The following is a 20,376-nucleotide window of genomic DNA, read 5'->3' on the forward strand; positions in this document are numbered from 1 at the left end:
TAATATGACATTTTTTTATAAATGATAATTTTTGAATTATTAAAAAAAAAAAAAAAAACAGTGATTGGGGTTTCAACTTGCAACAAGCTGTTTACTCTCTGAATTTGTGGGGTCTAGGGAGACATCATGATTGCTTGCTGTGATAGTTAAACAACATCATTTACCAAAAAGAAAAAAAAAAAGAAAAAAAAATAGTTAAACAACGACAAGCATGGGCATGGGCTTTGGTCGGTGATGGTGCTTAGGTTTACTTGCATATGAGCAATTTTGAGTGTAGCACTTGGTCCATTTAATTCAAGGAAACTCCTTAAAAAGCCCACTTTGATTTGCTAGACATCTAGGAATATGAATAACTTGTTTTAAGTTGGTTCCCTCAACTATAAGGTCCTACAATCATTGGTAATAGTTAAGGTTAGATGAGGCAATATCAACATCTGCAAACATCAATACGTAGATCCTATTACTGCTTTTGGTACTCCAATTGCCATTTTGTGAACATTGATGATAGGGATTTGCATGATTTTGGGAGTCAGTGATTGGGTTTAATAGCAACAGTTAGGAGTTGTGTACGTGTGTGAAGAGGCTTTTGGGTAGTCTGGGTTAGGTGAAAGCTATGGGTGAATGTTTGAGGTTTTCGAAGGTGGAGTTGTTTATATACCTTTGGCATTTTGATAGTTGGTGATATTGGTATGGTATATGACTTTATGTTTGGTTCATATGGTGTTATTGGTGTGGTGTGGTTTTTTTTGGAAGGAGTATTGAATATTTTTGGAGTGTTATGAGAAAAATTGAGGTTGATGTACTTTATAAAAGATGAGGAGTGAAGTAGAGTGAATGAGAATCCTTTTTTTTTTTTTGATAATCAATGAGAATCATTTGTAGATAAGGGGTTTTGACTACTTTATTAGTTCTTTACTAAGAATAGTAAGATGGTATTCCTTAAGCCTTTTGATCTCATTTCCTAAATGGGGCGAGTGATCTAGATAGCTAGTGCATGAATGTTTAGTCATCTTGAGTGGATTTAATGTTTGATTAAGTTTTATGCAAAGATAAAAAGGAGTCTCATCATCTTAAGTCCTATCAAGTATTGGGATGCTGACCAAATGTAACTTGTTACACATTAGCTTGTCAAAGGTCCATAAGGTTGGAGAAGATGTGCCATGTTCATGTGATCAATTAATTTTGAAATGTACGAACTCCATTGAACATACTTTTTGGCCATTCAAACCATGAATTCTCATGTTTCCCCTTTTTAAGATTCACATAGTTATGATTATGAATCATTGATTTTGTACCGAAGTCTTATTCAAATGAGAAGAAATGTGAATCTTTAGATTTTCCTAGAGTTTAGGCAATAGTTTCTCATTATTTTTAAACTATGGCTAAAATTAGTAAGGAGAGCTTCTTTTACTTTCCCAATGTGCTAAATGGAAGATAGGGGTTGTCATCTTTTACCATGAGCTAGTGGTAAGATTTTTAGTTGGAAAAGTGGAATCTTGATTCTGTCAGAGCATTTATACGTTGGCGTTCTTAAAATTTTTTCCTATTTTAGGACAAGAGTTGACTTTTTCTATGTTAGCTAACTATTTTTTAAAACACTCACATCTCCTTTTTCTATTAAAATATTAGATTTTTTAAATTACTTTTTCTTATTTCTCCCACTTTTTAAAACACAGAAAAAGGAATAAAATAAATGTTTGGAAAATCAACAATACTTCCTTCAATATATAAAAATGCTATAACAAATGGTTATTTTAGGAATGTGTAAATTATTTTAGGGAATGAGTAAGGAAGTTATTATGAAGATTCATTACTTCTTTTGGAGTTCATTTCCTAAATTCTATCTCTTAACCTTTTTTTAGAGAGGCTAATGTGAATGTTCTCACAAATGGTTATTCTTTCTGATGTCGCGGAAGCCTGAAGAGAAACACACACGATGCTCTCTTGATGAAACAGAAACTAAACTGTTAGTTCCTGGGTAGTAAACCTCGAATCCACGAGGGGTTCCTTGAATCCACAAGGTGATAGGTCTGGAATCCACCAGAGAACACAAAAGACACAAGTCTGAATTTTTATTGATAATAAACTATGAAAAACGTTTACAGACTTAAGGGCCTATTTAAGGGCTCCTTAAAACTTGACTGACAGTAAAATATAATCTAAAATAACTCCTAATTGATACCTAACCATAACAGGAACCAAATTTGACCTAAAAAGCATTAAATGCACCTAAAAACAAGGAAATAAATCATCTAAACCTAAAATAACGTTTTTTTACATAAAAATACCAAAAATAATAAATTACAATAATTAAATAGTAAATTGTGTCCTACATCAGACCCCTCCACTTGAAACAAACTCGTCCTCGAGTTCATCTTTGAAATCTGGAATTTCCCATGCCAAGAGAACAAATATGTTGAATACTTCATCTTCTTTGTCTTCTTGCCAAACTTGAAAGTCATTAATTGCACAACTTGAACTTCTTCTCCCTTGATCTTCATGTAATTGACAATATTCACCAAATAAGAGTCAATGATCAAATCAAATCTTTCCACCCCAATAAAATCAATAAACTTTGTTTCGGTGTCTTCCAATAAAATAATAGGAGTTTGAATGTTGCAATCATCTAACTTGATTTCATCGAGATCGTTGACAACTTCCTCTATAATTTCTTCTTTAATGGTCTCTACTATCTCAACCTCAAGATCTTTCTCTATAATGGGGTCCTCATTAATCTCCTCCACAATCTTGATTTTAGGTTCTTCTTCTATAACAAGGCCTTCATTAATTTCCTCAGAAATCTCTATATTTTCTTCTTTGACTTCTCCATATTCTTCAAGAACGATATTTTCTTGAACATGTAATTCTTCCTTTAACGGTGGAATATTTGGCTCTTCAAAATAATTCAAGTATGAACTTCTTGGCCAATAATAATCTTGTATTGTATACGACAAGATTTCTTCACAATCCAAAGGATAAAATTTGATAGCAAGCATCTTTTTCATCCTTGGCCATGATCGAATTTTGTCTTTACCTTGTCGAATTCTATCAGATTGTACTCGTTCCCACCAACATAAGGCATACTTACTAAGTTTATACAAAGCAAGTCCAACTTTTCTCTCATAACAAATATTCTCATAGTCAAATAAATCCTCTAGATCAAGTAACCAATCAAGAAAATCTTCTTTTAAAAAATAACCATTAAAACTTGCAATTCTCTTATAAGGTCTATATGAAATTTGCTTACCAATAGGTTGCCCGTGAGTTATGTCTCCGCTGCAGTTATCCCTATTGTTTCCATTCTTCAACGGCGCCATCCTAGCATAGATATTTGTGAGTGCTTGTTGTACGTCACGTAATACTCGCTAAGTTATTCGTCGTTGTTGTGGTGGTGGTTACCGTCTCGCCGGTTAGCAATCAGACCAGGGTAAGTCAAGGCTCTGATACCAACTGATGTCGCGGAAGCCTGAAGAGAAACACACACGATGCTCTCTTGATGAAACAGAAACTAAACTGTTAGTTCCTGGGTAGTAAACCTCGAATCCACGAGGGGTTCCTTGAATCCACAAGGTGATAGGTCTGGAATCCACCAGAGAACACAAAAGACACAAGTCTGAATTTTTATTGATAATAAACTATGAAAAACGTTTACAGACTTAAGGGCCTATTTAAGGGCTCCTTAAAACTTGACTGACAGTAAAATATAATCTAAAATAACTCCTAATTGATACCTAACCATAACAGGAACCAAATTTGACCTAAAAAGCATTAAATGCACCTAAAAATAAGGAAATAAATGCCCTAAACCTAAAATAACGAAAATTACATAAAAATACCAAATATAAAAGATTACAGAAATTAATTAGAATATTTTGTCCTACATCACTTTCATATAATGGTTTATCAGTTTATCTCATTAGCTTCTAGCTGGCCCCACCCTTTCTACTTTATCCTTTCTCCTTTTTTATTCAACAGACTTGGGTCTCTTTGGGCCTCTTCTTAAATCAGTGAAGGGCTTTTCAACCCTAAAGGCCTAAATGGCCCATTTGTTTTTTTTTTTTTTTGGGAAGATTTTTGCCTACCAGGGTTTGCTTAGAGTAGGTTAGGGCCTTGGGTTTTGTGGAAGAGCATCATGGGCTTCAAGCCCAACCCATGAGATAAAACAATGTGGGCTCCTGGGCTCAAAACGTGAAGTAATAGATTTTTGGACTGTTAATTCCATTCTGTGTGGTAAGGAAATTTGGGCTCTTATGCCTACCTTGTGTTGTAATGGATTTTGGGTTTCGAGCCTGTTTTGAATTGCAGTGAGCTTCAGGCCCAATCCTTTAGAGATTTGGAGATTAGGCAAAAGGCTAACTCAAGTAGTCCTAAAAACATAGAATTGCCCAATGAGACTGTTGTGTAGCACAAGAAAAACACACAATCTTTTACCCTTGAATCTCCTTTAGGATCAAGAATATAATACAAAAATAAATATCAACAGAAAACCACTTGGGCTCTTGGCATTATTGAAGAATGAAGAGTAAGGTAACAATAATATTTTTATGCATAAAGTTCATTCGAAAAGTACTTTATTTATTTTTGGAAGTAAAGCACAAATACAAAGTTTGAGAACAACATAAACATCACCAGCAAACTATGCCCCTCCCAGGCTATATTAATATAATCTAAACAACACTAAACTAATTCAACAACCCATTCCAATATTCTCTATCTACATAATTAAGTACATTACCAAACTCACTCCTTAATATCCTAATAACTTCGAAAACAGGTTCCAATCTCCAGTTTATGCAATCATCTTCAAGGAGCTTTTGCAAGAAGTTTTTATTTTGCATCAGCACAATGGCACTATGAATTCCCTTTCTCTAGATTGTCATCATCGGTTCTCTAAGTGAAATGAAAGTTGCTTCACTTTTAGATGACAAAGTTCTGCTGTAGCAATCCATAATCCGCTTATTCCCTGGTCTGTCCCTGGACTCAAAAGCACATTCACCAAACTTTTTCCTATTAGAATAGACACCTGCCAGAAAACAAAACTACTTGCCATCCTACACAGTGACCAAAATTGTAAAAATCTCTTTCAGTAATCACTACTTTTGATTTAACTCTGCAATTCATCATCAAAATTCTAGTACTTCCATGCAGTTAAGCATTCACTTTCAGCTAAACTCTACCATGACTTTAGGTTGAACTTAAACCATCCAGAATTCAAAAAAAAAAAAAACCTTGCCCCTAAAAACAGTATATAAACCATAAAACACCCACTATCACAGCCACAATAGCTGCACTATAAAATTTATTTTCAGAGAGAACATACAACAATCATACTAATTTTCTGGTTGGGTTTGCTAAGAATCCACTCTAATACCACACACTGAAGCAAACCAAATTTGGACAAGAGAAAAACAATGGTTCCACAGTTTCCTCATATTTACCACACATCACATGCATTAGAAAATACAACGTTTCTTCTACTTAGTTCAGACTTCACAGGAAAAGATTATTAATTATTTTCCACAGAAAAATGTAGCACTTAAAAGTTTGAGGATACTTAAGACAAAATTTGTCACAATCAATTAGACCTGCAACAGTTTGCACAGAAACTCTCATCTCACAATCTACCTTGTCCTTCATCATAACCAAGGATGATTCAGTCAAAATGAAGTACCATCCCCAATACACCAATTATTTATTTATTTATTTTATTGGTTAATTACACAGGTATCCAATGAGTCTTACCTATAAACTCGCCCTCCAATCCATCTAAGAGTTTTAAGGGGAGGAAGTGTCAGTTGAGCTAGAGATCACTGACAACCCATGATCTCGCCATTAGGTTCAGCCAACAAGAAAGTATACCTTTCCAACCCTAAGAGTTGAAGGCTAAACCTTGACAACACCTTAGACAACAAACAATTTAAAATAGAAAAACTAAAATTTCAGTTTAATAAATAATTTTCCTGATCCCTTCATTATGACCACAGAAAAAAAATTCCAAATCCTTCTATCAATATCTTTATAAATTTCCTGATGCACTTTAAATTTTGAAAAAGGGTAAACAGGCAATGAACTCAAAACAGTTTTGATTAAAGTTAATCTACCTGCCTGAGACCACAAAGTTAAGTTTTTGAGATATCTTTTCAACTACAGTTCTAAAAAGCTCTGTCTTTTTCTGATTCATATCTAAGTTATACCCAAATACTTACTAGGTCCATTAGCATTTTTTACCTTAAGAAGAGCTAACAGGGTTTATATCCTGTTCAGGAGTGTTAGGATTGAAAAACACCTCAGATTTGTCAAAATTACAATTTGTCCAGAAAGGTCACAATAACACTATCTTGCATATCGTTAGTACCTTGAACAAAAATAATGCTATCATTTGCAAACATGAGATGAGAACTAGAGTTGCAATCCTTACTCCTTTAATAATACCCTGAAATTGTCCCTCCATTAAGGCCAGAGACAAGGGATTAAGGTGAAAGTGGATACCTTATGCCACATTGAGGGAAAAGAATTTTACCTGGGTAACCATTCATTAGAATCCGATAAGAAACCGAACAGATGCACTGCTAATCAAATTGATCTAATGAGGACTAAAATTAAAATTTTCCAGCACAACCAAAATGAGGTCCCAGCTAAGTCTATCACTGAAAGAACATGTGTGAGTAAGAACAATGACATAGTGAACAGAAAGTCTTACTCCTCACTGCAAAGTTTGGCCTTCACAGAGAGAGTGATTTAAAATATATATATATATATATATAATTTAAAAAAAAAAAATCAAGCAGTCTATTTAATAAAAAGCCGTAAGATGAAGATTGGAAGTGCAAGGGAGACTATTAATAATCTACTCTTGCATTGCCCGATAGCCAGAATGTTGGGGAGTATGGTGTTCACACTCTTTGGGGTATCTTGGGTTATGCCCAAGGATGTTGTGGAGCTTACTGCTAGCTGGCCAGGAAAATTCAGAAAACATAGAAATGGGATTATTTCGAACTTGGTTCCTCATTGTTTGATGTGGGGCATTTGGAGGGAGATCAATGCCCAGATTTTTGAAGGCACCGAAAGAGCAATTCACGAGCTGAAGATGACCTTCTTACAGTCTTTTCTTGGGTGGACAAATGCATCCAGCGTTTCCTTTTTTACTTCCTTGACTGATTTGCTTGATAGTTGTAGCTTTTGTACTTTCTAGTTTCTATTTGTTCTCTCCTTTTCCTCAATACACGTCCTATATGCTTTGGTTTTTGTTTTGTACTGTCCTCTTTTTCGATCAATGAAGCTTATTTACATATCAAAAAATAAAGATTGGAAGTGATAGCACAAACAAATGTGCACAAAGAGTGAAACTTGAAATTGACTTTAGTTGTTCTTTACAACCAAAACAAAACATTTGAAAGTGTAGCCAAAGACAACAAAAAAAAAAACTATTATGCGTTAAGGCTTGTATCATCCATCAACACGCTCACAGTAATACATCCCTAGCTGTTAGTTAATGGTATTTGAGAAAAAGTATATATTCTTGAGTGTTCAATGTTACTTATTTGTAGGGTACTATCCCTTCCTCAACAATAATTGATCACTCATGTACTGTTTTTATTCATAACACCAATATCTTCTTTCATAAATTGCTTAAGGCAAATGTTTAACCATTCTAAAAAAGATGCTCTTTAACCATCCTTAAATCTTTAAAACCAATATCTTCTTTCTTAAATTCCTTTAACCTAAAGAATAAAGTAAAAACATTAACACCTAAAAAGATGAAATAGTTTTCAGCATTATAAATCAATGAAAGAGTTGTTAGCTTAGTTTCTTGGTCATTATTTTTTGGGACTAGTTTTAGGATTTCGGGTTGAGTTCCACCCTTAACTTGCATGTCTAATGTCTATAAGGAAATGCTTCCCATTCCTACAGCCTATTGCTGCCCGTAGTTATAAATTGCTGTCTTCTATATGCCTAGTTTTCCTCTTTATTTTTTCTACTGATGTTGGTATTTTGCTTTTACTTCATACAATTGTGAAGTAGAAAATACTAACTCATTCACAACATACAAGAGATTAAGAGAGGGAAAAGAAATGAAATGGAGTCAACATAAAAATACATCTAAGCATAACTACTTTATTGGGAAAATTAATGCAAATCACGCTCAGGAAGGAAAGGAAATAAAAAAGATTTCAGAAGAGGAGTATAAACAGGTTAATTCAATTCTTAATCACCAAAAGCAAGCAATGCTTGCCGGTGAACTGCTTTCTCGATTAACGTTGCTCTATAAATGCAGAAGAAAAATTTTAGCATAAACAGATCAAACTAGACTGAATAAGAAACTTATTAGATGAATAATAAACAAGAACATTTAGTATGAGTTTGAAAACATCAAGTAAAAAGGGATCACCTGTCACCATAAAATTGGCAGCAAAGAAAATTTGAGGAATTCTATGTATACATTGTAAATCAAGAGTGGCAGGAAACATGAAATTCTCTTGATAAACAAGCTTGCTCAAAGTTGATAACCAACACTAACCACTTTTTTATTTTATTTTATATAAGTAATAAATGATTAATTTTAAAGAAAATTTGAAATGTGGACAATGAATTTTAAGAATACATGCTATGTACTCAATTATCCTTTATAAGCTATTTATGTAAAGCCACTTAATTAAGGTAATCAATCGTCAATAAGAAGAATTAATAGAAGTGTCATATTGAAAAGTATATATTGTTATCTAATGTATGATATTATCAATGCCAAGTATATATAAATAACAAAAGTAAAAACCAGGAAAAAAGAAGAAGCATGAAATGCATTTTACCTATTTCCTCAGTATGTGTCTTCACTGCTGGCGGCTTTGTCGAGCAAAGCTAGACTCTCCACATAATAATCAACAATAGTTTCCTTATCTCCCATAATCCTAAGATCCTTAATCTCTCGAGCCTCAGGATCCTCTCGAGTCTCAAGATCCAGCGAAATGAGGCGTCCTCCATCCAATTTTAATATAACCTCACCATTCCTTCGAAAACCTAGTGCCCTCTGCATGCTATCACTTGCACCAAAGAAATCTAGATCTAATAGAGGTAAACTAAAAACTTTAGTCCACAAGGACACAACACCATACTCTTTCATCACCCAGATATGGAGAAAGTCATTATCCATTTGAAAGAAGGCAATGGAATTCCTATATACAGAAACAGAACCGGGCATCAGACCCATATGACCTGGAAATTCTGGCAGGAGTATCTCATGGAAAACCTCGTCACCCAAATCGAAAACCAGAACAAAATTATGAAGGTTATTATCACTAACTCTAAATGCAACCCAATGCAGAGCCCCATTGATAAATGTCTGTGGGTCAGTCCAATATAAAGCGCATATTGGAGCCAAATCAGTCCTAAGCGTTCTCCACTGACCAGTCGTAAAGGATGATTTTCCTGGATTGTACGGTGTTGCCCTGAGCCATGCACCATACCCCTGAACTTCCTAAGAACCAGAGCCTCTACCTGTGAGCCAGATTTCGCATTCTTTCTCATCATGGGACACCGTACCGCACTAGTAGCAGAAGTTAGGGAGTTTTTCATATTTGAAGGACACCCATCGTTCATTGTCTTCTTCTATATCAATTTTACGGCCTTTGCATAGGGGCTTTGAGATATCCACTTCCACCTTCACATGGACAAAGTCATTCCCTACCAACTCTTTTTGGTTCTCCGTCTCTGATACTTCTCCAAGAGATTCACCCAGTTCTATTGCTGTCTCTGGGTCCAGTAATCTCATCGGTAAACCATGTATTTGCACTCAAAATTTTACCTTTGTAAAGCGTAAATTTTTGGCCGGAGTAGTGTAGTCGTAGCGCTGGAATAAAACTAAGTGCCTGTCAAAGGACCATGGCTTTTGCGCTAAAACTCTTTCTGCATCAGACTCCAGTTCAGATATAAAAAGCAGTACGTGGTCACCTGCTTCCCTGATCTTTAACTCGTTGCGGGCTCTCCAAAGTGGTTTGAAGGTTCGTCCAATAACTTCCAAGTTAATGGCACATCTTGTCAGGAACTTTGCTACTAGTACATACTTCTTACTTTTCAGATTTCTTGATTTTGTCAGGCTGAGCTTGGTCCCTTCTCCAGCGATCAGGGACAGCTTTTTCAATTCACTAAGGATATTTTCCATGTCGGATGCGGTTTTTAGGGTATAGAAAAGAGAAAGAGAGAGAAGAAAAGTGTTTCCTAGATCCCAAAAATGAAAAACCCAACAAAGCCCTACTGCTAAAGAGAATATCATTCCGAGAAAGATAACACAGTTCTACGGACCACGGTCCCCAAAGAGAGCAACGTGGTAGAGAAAAACTTTGTTCGAATTTGATGTCATATCAATTTAAAGCATCTTTAGAAAGGCTAATGGGAATGTTCTTAGAAATTGTTATTCTTTCTTGGAATATTTTATCACTTTATCTAATTAACTTCTTGCTGGTCCTACCCCTCCTACTTTATCTTTTCTCCTTTCTTATTCAACGGACTTGGGTCTCTTTGGGCCTCTTCTTAAATTAGTGAAGGGCTTTTCAACCCTAAAGGCCTAAATGGCCCATTTAATTTTTTTTTTTTTTAAGTAAGATTTTTGCTTACCAGGGTTTGCTTAGTGTAGATTAGGGCCTTGGGTTTTGAGGAAGAGCATCATGGGCTTCAAGCTCGACCCATGAGATGAAAGAATGTGGGCTCTTGGGCTCAATACATGAAGTAATAGATTTTTGGACTATTAAGTCCATTTTGTGTTGTAAGGAAATTTGGGCCCTCATGCCTACCTTGTGCTGTAATGGATTTTGGGTTTCGAGCCCGTTTTGTATTGCAATGAGCTTCAATCCCAATCCTTTAGAGATTTGGAGATTGGCCCTAAGGCCTACTCATGTAGGCCTAAAAACACAGAATTGCCCAATGAGATTGTTGTGTAGCTCATGAAAAACACACAATCTTTTACCCTTGAATCCCCTTTAGGATCAAGAATATAATACAAGATTAAATATCAACAGAAAACCACCTGGGCTCTTGGCATTATTGAAGAATGAAGAGTAAGGTAACAACAATATTTTTATGCATAAAGTTCATTCAAAAAGTAACTTATTTATTTTTGGATACAAGTAAAGCACAAATACAATGTCCAAGAACAACATAAACATCACCAGCAAACTATGCCCCTCCCAGGTTATGTTAATATAATCTGAAACAGCATTAAACTAATTCAACAACCCATTCCAATATTCTCTATCTACATAATTAAGTACATTACCAAACTCACTCCTTAATACCCTTATGACTTTGAAAACAGGTTCCAATCTCCAGTTTATGCAATTATCTTCAAGGAGCTTTTGCAAGAAGTTTTTATTCTGCATCTATGAAGTCCCTTTCTCTAGATTGTCATCATTGGTTCTCTAAGTGAAATGAAAGTTGCTTCACTTTTAGATTACAGAGTTCTGCTGTAGCAATCCATAATCCGCTTATTTCCTGATCTGTCCCTGCACTCAAAAGCACATTCACCGAACTTTTTCCTATTAGAATAGACACTTGCCAGAAAACAAAACTACTTGCCATCCTACATAGTGACCAAAATTGTAAAAATCCCTTTCACTAATCACTGCTTTTTATTGATCTTTGCAATTCATCATCAAATTCTAGTACTTCCATGCAGTTAAGCATTCACTTTCAGCTAAACTCTACCATAAATTTAGGTTGAACTTAAACCTTCCAGAATTAAAAAAAAAAAAAAAAAAAAAAAAAATCTTTGCCCCTAAAAACGATATATAAACCATAAAACACCCACTATCACAGCCACAATAGTTGCATTATAATATTTATTTTCAGAGAGAACATACAATCATCATACTAATCACAACCTCTCTGATTAGGTTTGCTAAGAATCCATTCTAATATCACACATTGAAGCAAAACAAATTTGGACAAGAGAAAAACAAAGGTTCCACAGTTTCCTCATATTTATCACACATCACACGTGAATCAGAAAATACAAATTTTCTTCTTAGTTCAGACTTCACAGGAAAAGATTACTCCCTCCGTCCCAATTTGTTTGTCCTAATTAAAAAGTCAAAGTTTTTAAGGAAACATAATTTATTGTCTTGTTTGTCTCATAAAAATGTATAATTTTTCAAAACTATCCTTAAGTAAATTTATCAGCATTTTTTAAAAGAGTTATTCTTAATGAGGAAACTAAAAAGGTACCCCAATTAGATTAATTTAAAAAAAAATATTTGTTATTTTTCTTTTCAAATAGTTTTGAAAATAAAGTAGGGGTATAATAATTAATTAATGACTTCTAGTTTTAGAAACAGGACAATATTTTGGGACATTCCAAAATGAAATAAAGGACAAACAAACTGAGATGGAGGGAGTATTAATTATTTTCCACAGAAAAATGTGGCACTTAAAAGTTTCCTAATGGGAGGGTACTTAAGAAAAAATCTGTCAAGATCAATTAGACCTGCAACAGTTTGCACAGAAATTCTCATCTCACAATCTACCTTGTCCTTCATCATAAACCAAGGATGATTCAGTCAAAATGAAGTACCATCCCCAATACACCATTTATTTATTTATTTTATTGGTTAATTACACAGGTACCCGATGAGTCTTACCTATAAACTCGCCCTCCAATCCATCTAACAGTTCTAAGGGAAGGAAGTGTCAGTTGAGCTAGAGATCATTGGCAACCCACGATCTTGCCATTAGATTCAGCCTACAAGAAAGTATACCTTTCCAACCCTAAGAGTTAGAAGACTTAACCTTGACAATACCTTAGACAACAAACAATTTTAAATAGAAATAACTCCCAAGAATTGGTTTGCTACCAAAGCCTTATTTAGAGGATCCATTCCCTCTCCAAACCACCCCCCCAAAAAAAAAAATCTTTCCTAGATGAAAAACTAAAATTCCAGTTTAATAAGTAATTTTCCTGATCCCTTCATTATGACTTCAGAAAAGAAATTCTAAATCCTTCTATCAATATCTTTACAAATTGCATGATGCACTTTAAAGTTTGAAAAAGGGTAAACAGGCAATGAACTAAAAACAGTTTTGATTAAAGTTAATCTACCTGCCTGAAGCAGTCTATTTAATAAAAAGCTGTAAGATGAAGATTGGAAGTGCAGGGGAGACTATTAATAATCTACTCTTGCATTGCCCCGATAGCCAGAGTGTTGGGGAGTATGGTATTCACACTCTTTGGGGTATCTTGGGTTATGCCCAAGGATGTTGTGGAGCTTACTGCTAGCTGGCCAGGAAAATTCAGAAAACATAGAAATGGGATTATTTGGAACTTGGTTCCTCACTGTTTGATGTGGGGCATTTGGAGGGAGAGGAATGCCCAGATTTTTGAAGGCACCAAAAGAGCAATTCATGAGCTGAAGATGACCTTACAGTCTTCTCTTGGGTGGGCAAATGCATCCAGCGTTTCCTTTTTAACTTCCTTGACTGATTTGCTTGATAGTTGTAGCTTTTGTACTTTTTAGTTTCTATTTGTTCTCTCATTTTCCTCAATACACGTCCTATGTGCTGTGGTTTTTGTTTTGTACTGTCCTCTTTTTCTATCAATGAAGCTTATTTACTTATCAAAAAAAAGATTGGAAGTGATAGCACAAACAAATGTGCACAAAGAGTCACACTTGAAACTGACTTCAGTTGTTCTTTACAACCAAAACAAAACATTTGAAAGTGTAGCCAAAGACAACAACAAAAAACTATTATGAATTAAGGCTTGCATCATCCATCAACACGCTCACAGTAATACATCCCTAGCTGTTAGTTAATGGTATTTGAGAAAAAGTATATATCCTTGAGTTTTCAATGTTACTTATTTGTAGGGTACTATCCCTTCCTCAACAATAATTGATCACTCATGTACTGTTTTTATTCATAACACCAATATCTTCTTTCTTAAATTGCTTAAGGCAAATCTTTAACCATTCTCAAAAAGATGCTCTTTAACCATCCTTAAATCTTTAACCCAATATCTTCTTTCTTAAATTCCTTTAACCTAAAGAATAAAGTAAAAACATTAGCACCTTAAAAGATGAAATAGTTTTCAGCATTATAAATCAATGAAAGAGTTGTTAGCTTAGTTTCTTGGTCATTATTTTTTGGGACTAGTTTTAGGATTTCGGGTTGAGTTCCACCTTTACCTTGCATGTCTAATGTCTATAAGGAAATGCTTCCCATTCCTACAGCCTATTGCTGCCCGCAAGTATAGTAGTTATAAGTTGCTGTCTTCTATATGCCTAGTCTTCCTCTTTATTTTTTCTACTGATGTTGGTATTTTGCTTCTACTTCATACAATTGTGAAGTAGAAAATACTAACTAATACCAACTCATTCACAACTTACAAGAGATTAAGAGAGGGAAAAGAAATGAAATGGAGTCAACAAAAAAATACATCTAAGCATAACTACTTTATTGGGAAAATTAATGCAAATCATACTCAGGAAGGAAAGAAAAAAAAAAAAAAAGATTTCAGAAGATGAGTATAGACAGGTCAATTCAATTCTTAATCACCAAAAGCAAGCAATGCTTGCTGGTGAACTGCTTTCTGAATTAACGTTGCTCTATAAATGAAGAAGAAAATTTTTAGCATGAGAATATAAAAAAATTTCTACGAAAGTACCTAGAGTCACATATACAACTTATTTTAACAAATTGTCTTCTTAATGAAGCATAACTAAGAACAAGAGAGAAATTTAAACTCTTGCAGAGACAACTGTGTCCATTTTCATGAAAAAGGCTATATTTGTAGTGTAAAGGCTGAGAAAATAAATATATAATAATCATCATAAAACCAACAGGCACCTGTGCCTATGAGTGTACGAATTTTATTGCTCCAATATCCTGCCAAGTTTGTCCCTAATTACCTGTTTAAACCAAAATCCTTCAGATTCCTTGTCTCCCCAACAAAATATTGTGCGAATACCAACATTGTGTAGTCTCCTTCTCAATTCCTTGTACAATAAGCAACCCAAACCCTGAAAATTATTGACATGTCATTGATGTCAATTAGATTTAAGGGGAAAATAATTAAAAGGAGGGAAGGATATATGCATATAGCAGTATTGGGATTAAAAAAAGATTTGCAAAACATCAAATTGTTTGCAGTGTAAGCATTGTTACAAAGATTTTTTTTTTACCAAAATAAAAGGCATTCTGAATTGAAGGTACCCTGAAAACAATAATAATCATGTAATATGAACTTTTGGTATTGAAAGCTTCCAAAATCTCTCTTCTGCAATATGTACCTAATTAGTCTGCTTTAGTAGTTCTGAATCCTGATAAAGGTATTTGCTCAAATTTCTCCATTATATGAAGCGAACTAAGTATGAAATTCAATCTTTAAACCAGAAATTGGATATTATTTCTTTTAAATACATGTACATTCCTTATAGTGACAGGAACCTACATCTAACAACACCTTGAACCAAGACAGACCACAAAATTGCATGGAATGGGAAAAGCAAATGAAAAAAAGGACCTTGTGTTGGTAAATTGAACTAACAGCAGCAAGAGGGATCTCAGCATGTTGAGTATCAGCAGGGACTATTTGATAAGTAATTGCAGCTATAACCTGTATAATCACAATAAAAGGGAATCAAAAACCAAGTGAATATAGAATAGCGATTATGGCATCTTTTGTGGTGCCCCATGTTTGTAATTCAAACCCCACCTCCCCCTCCCCCACTATCTACCTATCTCCCAAAAAGGGAAAAAAAAAAGGTGGGGGGGGGGGGGGAGGGGGGGGGGGGGGGGGGGGGCACTGGCTACATATCTCAACTGATATGCATTATACTATTAACTAAAAACGCAAATGTCATACTTGCTTGGGAAAGAAATATTTATAGGAAAATACACAAGGACCATGAGGCTAGCCCTCCAATTCAGATGAATGTGCCCTTAGTAGCTTCAAATAAGCTATGTTCTTCTTTTTGTGCACTAATTTAATTCTCATCCATAGAACACATTATCAAGGAATGATTGACTAGGAACAATAGCAAGCATTTCCTCATTCAATAATAACACACGGACAGTCACATTTAAAGGTTGAAATGGTAAAAAGAGAGAGGGAGGAGGGAGTGGGGTACAACTATATATGTAGCTCTGCGTAATACAATATCATGTTGAAGTTAATGAGTGTGATATTACTCCAATTTAACCATTCACAAGGCTCAAATTAAACCCCTTTTACTTAGACACTATCAAAAACGAAATGTTAATTTGTGCTATCACAGGATAGACCATAATAAGAAATTCGATTGCTATGCTTCTGTAACACTCATTACGCATTATTTTCCATGACATTGTTATTCTATTTCACTCAGATATATTTATCATGCTTAATTATACTTTATAAAAATACTATAATGCCCAATAACACCTACTACATAATATATGTCTAATAGTACATGCAACAACATATAACTCAGGTTCTCTGTTCTCTAAGCACATATTCATGGCTTAATACTAAATATCCGTATATATGTTATTGAAGTCTTTTAAAACAAAATTTAAATCACTAAACTCATTTTATCCCTTTCAACCAATTCTTTTAAGCTAAAACAGAATGAATATATATCAAACTAACATGTACAGTTCAAAATTATCAGTACAGAATATCAAATATGCTAAGTGCATGAAATTCAATTCTAATGTTTGCAATAAAAAAAGATTAGTTCATATTCAGTCAAATCCATTCAAGTATACGGTAGTTTGTGATCCATAAAGAAACTTGAAACTCCATTATACTAACCACATCAAATATCCAACACTTTACAATTAAATGATTGAATCAGTGTGCCATATTCAACACGAGCATTTCTTCCTTTTTCATTTTGCACAGTTTTTTATTCAGTATATAGATTATTCAGCTTAGAAATATGACAACTCCATTGGAGAACTTATATTTTCTAGGATCGAAATACTTAAAGGTTGCGTTTGGATACTTAAATTTGGATTTGGATTTTAAATCTATAGAATTGATTTAAAATTCCATGTGGTTAGATGTTATTTCAATTTTCAAATCCAAGGATTTCAAGGTTTAAAATCCTAGATGAATTTGGCCAAATCCAAATCCTTCACCTTTTTAAACTATCCAAACAAAGTATTCGGATTTTAATCACCTAAATCCAAATCCACATGCTGAAATCCTGCTATCCAAATGCATCAAAAAATTCTGTAAATTTAGCTAGGCCATTTGGCACAAGTGAGCCGCTTTATGGTTTTTGGATTTAACATCCTCTCAACTCCCACTTTTACGTATTATATTATATTAGATGCCTTGAAGTTAACCTCTAAAAACACATACAATCTCATAACAAAACCACTCAGTAAGCCTACCTCTCCGAAATCTCCCAAAGAGTTGGATTTCAAAAGCAGTGTACAATATTTCCTGCAGAGAAAAGAAAAGAAGAAAAATTGATGATTAAAAACCTACAAATAATTTTTAACTTAATATCACCATCAGCATTGTGCAGATATTAATCAACCATACAGCTACACCTACATGTTACAGATTGCAGAAAGAATACATAATTATGTCCTAATTGACATTCAGTGAGCATAGTCATAGTTCACGCCATAAGAGCTAGCAATGGGGGGCAGTTTATACCCATTTGTTACACATATTTCAAGGAACTTGGATTGCTTTCCAGTATTGGCAGCATAATTCATCGTGGGAAGCTCCTTCCTGTACATGTTGAGTACTTCCTGCAATATGGATCCATAAAAGGCAGACACTATTACTTAAAACATTATAATATCAAACACAAGTGGATATGTACGTGCAAAGTAATTACTAGGTACTCCCAAAGCATATCACATGGTACTCCATATCAATAAAAGAAAGCCACCTAAAACTAAACTTTTTACATGGCTTTTTTAAGCTTATATTATATTTTTGTATTAAATGGTTTGTATTTATTGGTATAGAGTACCCTGTCAGCAGTACTTTGGGATAATCTAATAATATTCCCATATGCACATGTGTGCCTACTCAGAGAAAGGCATACCTGAAGATAAGATTTAGTACAGCTATCAGAATCCTTAGGATTAAGGAGCACGAAAGAAACTTTCTCCCCTTCCTCTAAATAAATAAAAAGAAACTAATTTAATGCCCATCAAAATTCTCAAGCATCAATCAAATATTAATAGTGTTAGAGCCACATTATGCAATGGAAAGGCACCAAAATTTTGATATTTTGTTTAGTACAAATGATTTTTTTCAAATTTTTTTATGTTTGATAAAAATTGAGCTTATCCAGTAACACTCCAGGAATAAAAATAGCCAACTGAATCAGTGGTCCCTAAAAAAACAACTGGCTAGGTAATGCCAAAGAAAAAGAAAGTTTCTTAACAAAAACAATGTCATTTTTATTTAACTTTTTTCTTTTGTCATATTTTTTTTGTGTTCTTTATGTGCACAAGAATCACATATTATATTTTGATTTATCATAGAAAGAGATTCATAAATTATTTTCTTTCTTGAATTTTATTGTATATGTTTAAAGCAAGCTAGATAACTTTTGCATACTAATTAACAAACAATGATAAGTTCTCCTTAATCTTTAATTTTATAGTTATAACTTACTCTAACATTACAAAATTAAGAATTTATATGTATTTAAAGTTTATCTTGATCAATTTATCAATATTAGAGTTACCCCTCCCCGCCTTCTTCCCCAAAAGCAAGAATTTCTAACTTCCTTTCTCTTCAAAAAAGTACAAAGAGATTTACCTTTCTCTTGACATTTTAAATTCCTAGTTTCATTACTATTCTTTCCATTCATTTTTTGATAAGTATACTATTCTTTCCATTCATCTCTTCTACCACTGACTTAAACAACCAAAAATGAAAAATAACAAAATCCCCAAGCATCAAACAAATGTAAGATGATTGCCATTATGTAATAAAGACTCGTCCTATTAGGAGGCTATTTGTGTATATTCACTTAAAACATCATTTGGCCAATAGACAGTATTTTGGTGAACAGTAACTTGACAATTAACTGTCAATGATACTTCTTGATGGAACGAGTATAAATAATTAACCAATGTTAAAATTAATGGATTCCTAATCAAGCCTTCCCAAAAAAAAAAAAAAAAAAAAAGTCTATGTTGTCCATCAAAACTAAGGTGTAGGCCATAGACTAGAAAAAGTCCTTCCATTGTTTTAGATTTCTTACATCAAAATACTAACTGCTTTTCTTTTCAGAATAGTCAGAAGATAAAAGAAAAGAAAAATGTTTACCTTTCTCTTGGCATTTTGAATTCCCAATTTCAATTTCATTACTATTCTTTCCATTCATCTTTTCACCACTGTCTCAGACAACAAAAACCCAAATCACAAAAAACCCATTACTAACCCTAAGAAACCAAAAAACACTGTAAAAACCAAAACTTGAATAGAAAAAAAAAAGCGTTAAAAAGGTACCTCAGATTTTGATAAATGTGGTTTGGGGATAGAGATTTGAATGCTGCTTGCTTAGGTCGGATTTGCAGGTGAGATATATGGAATGGGATTTTGAATAAAAATTAATTAGCAATTGGGGGTATTATAATGTTAATAAAAGGATTCGATTTCTAGGGTTAGGGATTTTGTTAGGTTGTGAAATTGGGATTGAAATGGAAGGGAAAACGAAGAAGACAGTCTTTCTTGGCGGTTTTATTTATTTATTTATTTTAAATATTTGGAAATGTATACTTTAAAATTTAAATGGGCGGGAATGAGGGTATTATAGTAAATACAAAATAGATTAAAAACATAAAGGGCATGTTTGTATACTTTTTATTTTTTATTTTTATTTTTATTTTTTTGGTAAAATACGATTGCATTAAGGACTAAGGAACAAAGACAGAATCAGTACAAATCCTGGTTGAGAACAACCCATTCAAGTCAGAATTGAAAACAGAGACTAAGTCCACAGGCGGACACAAGAAAAGCTTAAACTGACTATCCTGAACAGCTCCCATCCTAGCCAGCTTGTCTGCACTTCGATTGGCTTCCCGAAAGCAGTGCTTAAATCGGATTTGGTGGATCTGAGTAGCCAAATGCTTGCAGTCCTCAACCAAGGGAGCAACTAGACTATTAGTGCACTTTGAAGCCGAGAGAACATCAATTACAGCTCTAGCATCCACTTCAACTTCAACAGCATTGAACTTCCTATGAACACAGATCAGCAACCCATCCCTTAAGGCCCATAGTTCTGCAATGAAACTAGAAGAAATTCCTATATTCCTTGCAAAACCCGCAACCCAGGCACCTTCTTTGTCGCGAATAAGGCCCCCACCACCTGCTAGCCCCGAATTTCCAAGGGAAGACCCATCCGTGTTCAACTTAACCCAACCAAGCCC

The 20,376-nt window shown here is 34.1% G+C and overlaps 2 protein-coding genes and 1 long non-coding RNA gene across 3 annotated transcripts; all 3 read right to left on the reverse strand.

The window, feature by feature from the left end:
- Positions 1 to 4,554: 4,554 nt before the first annotated feature.
- LOC111995628 (uncharacterized) lies at positions 4,555 to 8,518 on the reverse strand. The gene is made up of 2 exons (XR_010631954.1): positions 8,390 to 8,518; positions 4,555 to 4,974 (listed from the first exon to the last, which is right to left on the reverse strand). It is a non-coding gene; the product is annotated as an uncharacterized LOC111995628 (long non-coding RNA).
- Positions 8,519 to 8,815: 297 nt separating this feature from the next.
- Positions 8,816 to 9,766, reverse strand: LOC136070707 (F-box protein CPR1-like). Its single transcript, XM_065781009.1, has 2 exons — positions 9,584 to 9,766; positions 8,816 to 9,472 (listed from the first exon to the last, which is right to left on the reverse strand). The coding sequence occupies exons 1-2, from the start codon at positions 9,764 to 9,766 to the stop codon at positions 8,816 to 8,818; spliced, it is 840 nt and encodes a 279-aa protein (XP_065637081.1).
- A 1,229-nt stretch (positions 9,767 to 10,995) lies between these two features.
- On the reverse strand, positions 10,996 to 19,684 carry LOC111995629 (uncharacterized). Its single transcript, XM_065781022.1, has 8 exons — positions 19,457 to 19,684; positions 19,274 to 19,341; positions 18,036 to 18,109; positions 17,636 to 17,733; positions 17,365 to 17,416; positions 15,506 to 15,598; positions 14,892 to 15,002; positions 10,996 to 11,492 (listed from the first exon to the last, which is right to left on the reverse strand). The coding sequence occupies exons 2-8, from the start codon at positions 19,329 to 19,331 to the stop codon at positions 11,475 to 11,477; spliced, it is 504 nt and encodes a 167-aa protein (XP_065637094.1). The 5' UTR covers positions 19,332 to 19,341; positions 19,457 to 19,684; the 3' UTR covers positions 10,996 to 11,474.
- Between the last annotated feature and the right edge of the window lie 692 nt (positions 19,685 to 20,376).

The sequence above is a fragment of the Quercus suber genome, unplaced genomic scaffold, assembly GCF_002906115.3.
Source record: "Quercus suber isolate HL8 unplaced genomic scaffold, Cork oak 2.0 scaffold_254, whole genome shotgun sequence".
NCBI classification, from domain to species: domain Eukaryota; kingdom Viridiplantae; phylum Streptophyta; class Magnoliopsida; order Fagales; family Fagaceae; genus Quercus; species Quercus suber.

Bases quoted from the DNA above. Each gene is read 5' to 3' on its own strand.
- LOC136070707 (XM_065781009.1), bottom strand. From the start codon at position 9,766: ATGAGATTACTGGACCCAGAGACAGCAATAGAACTGGGTGAATCTCTT. The intron at 9,473-9,583 runs GTGTCCTTCAAA...TCTGGTTCTTAG, and splicing joins AAGAAGACAATGAACGATGG to GAAGTTCAGGGGTATGGTGC.
- LOC111995629 (XM_065781022.1), bottom strand. From the start codon at position 19,331: ATGAATGGAAAGAATAGTAATGAAATTGAAATTGGGAATTCAAAATGC. The intron at 15,599-17,364 runs GTAGGCTTACTG...GTGATTATACAG, and splicing joins CTTTGGGAGATTTCGGAGAG to GTTATAGCTGCAATTACTTA. The intron at 15,003-15,505 runs GTCCTTTTTTTC...AATAATTTTCAG, and splicing joins GTTCAATTTACCAACACAAG to GGTTTGGGTTGCTTATTGTA.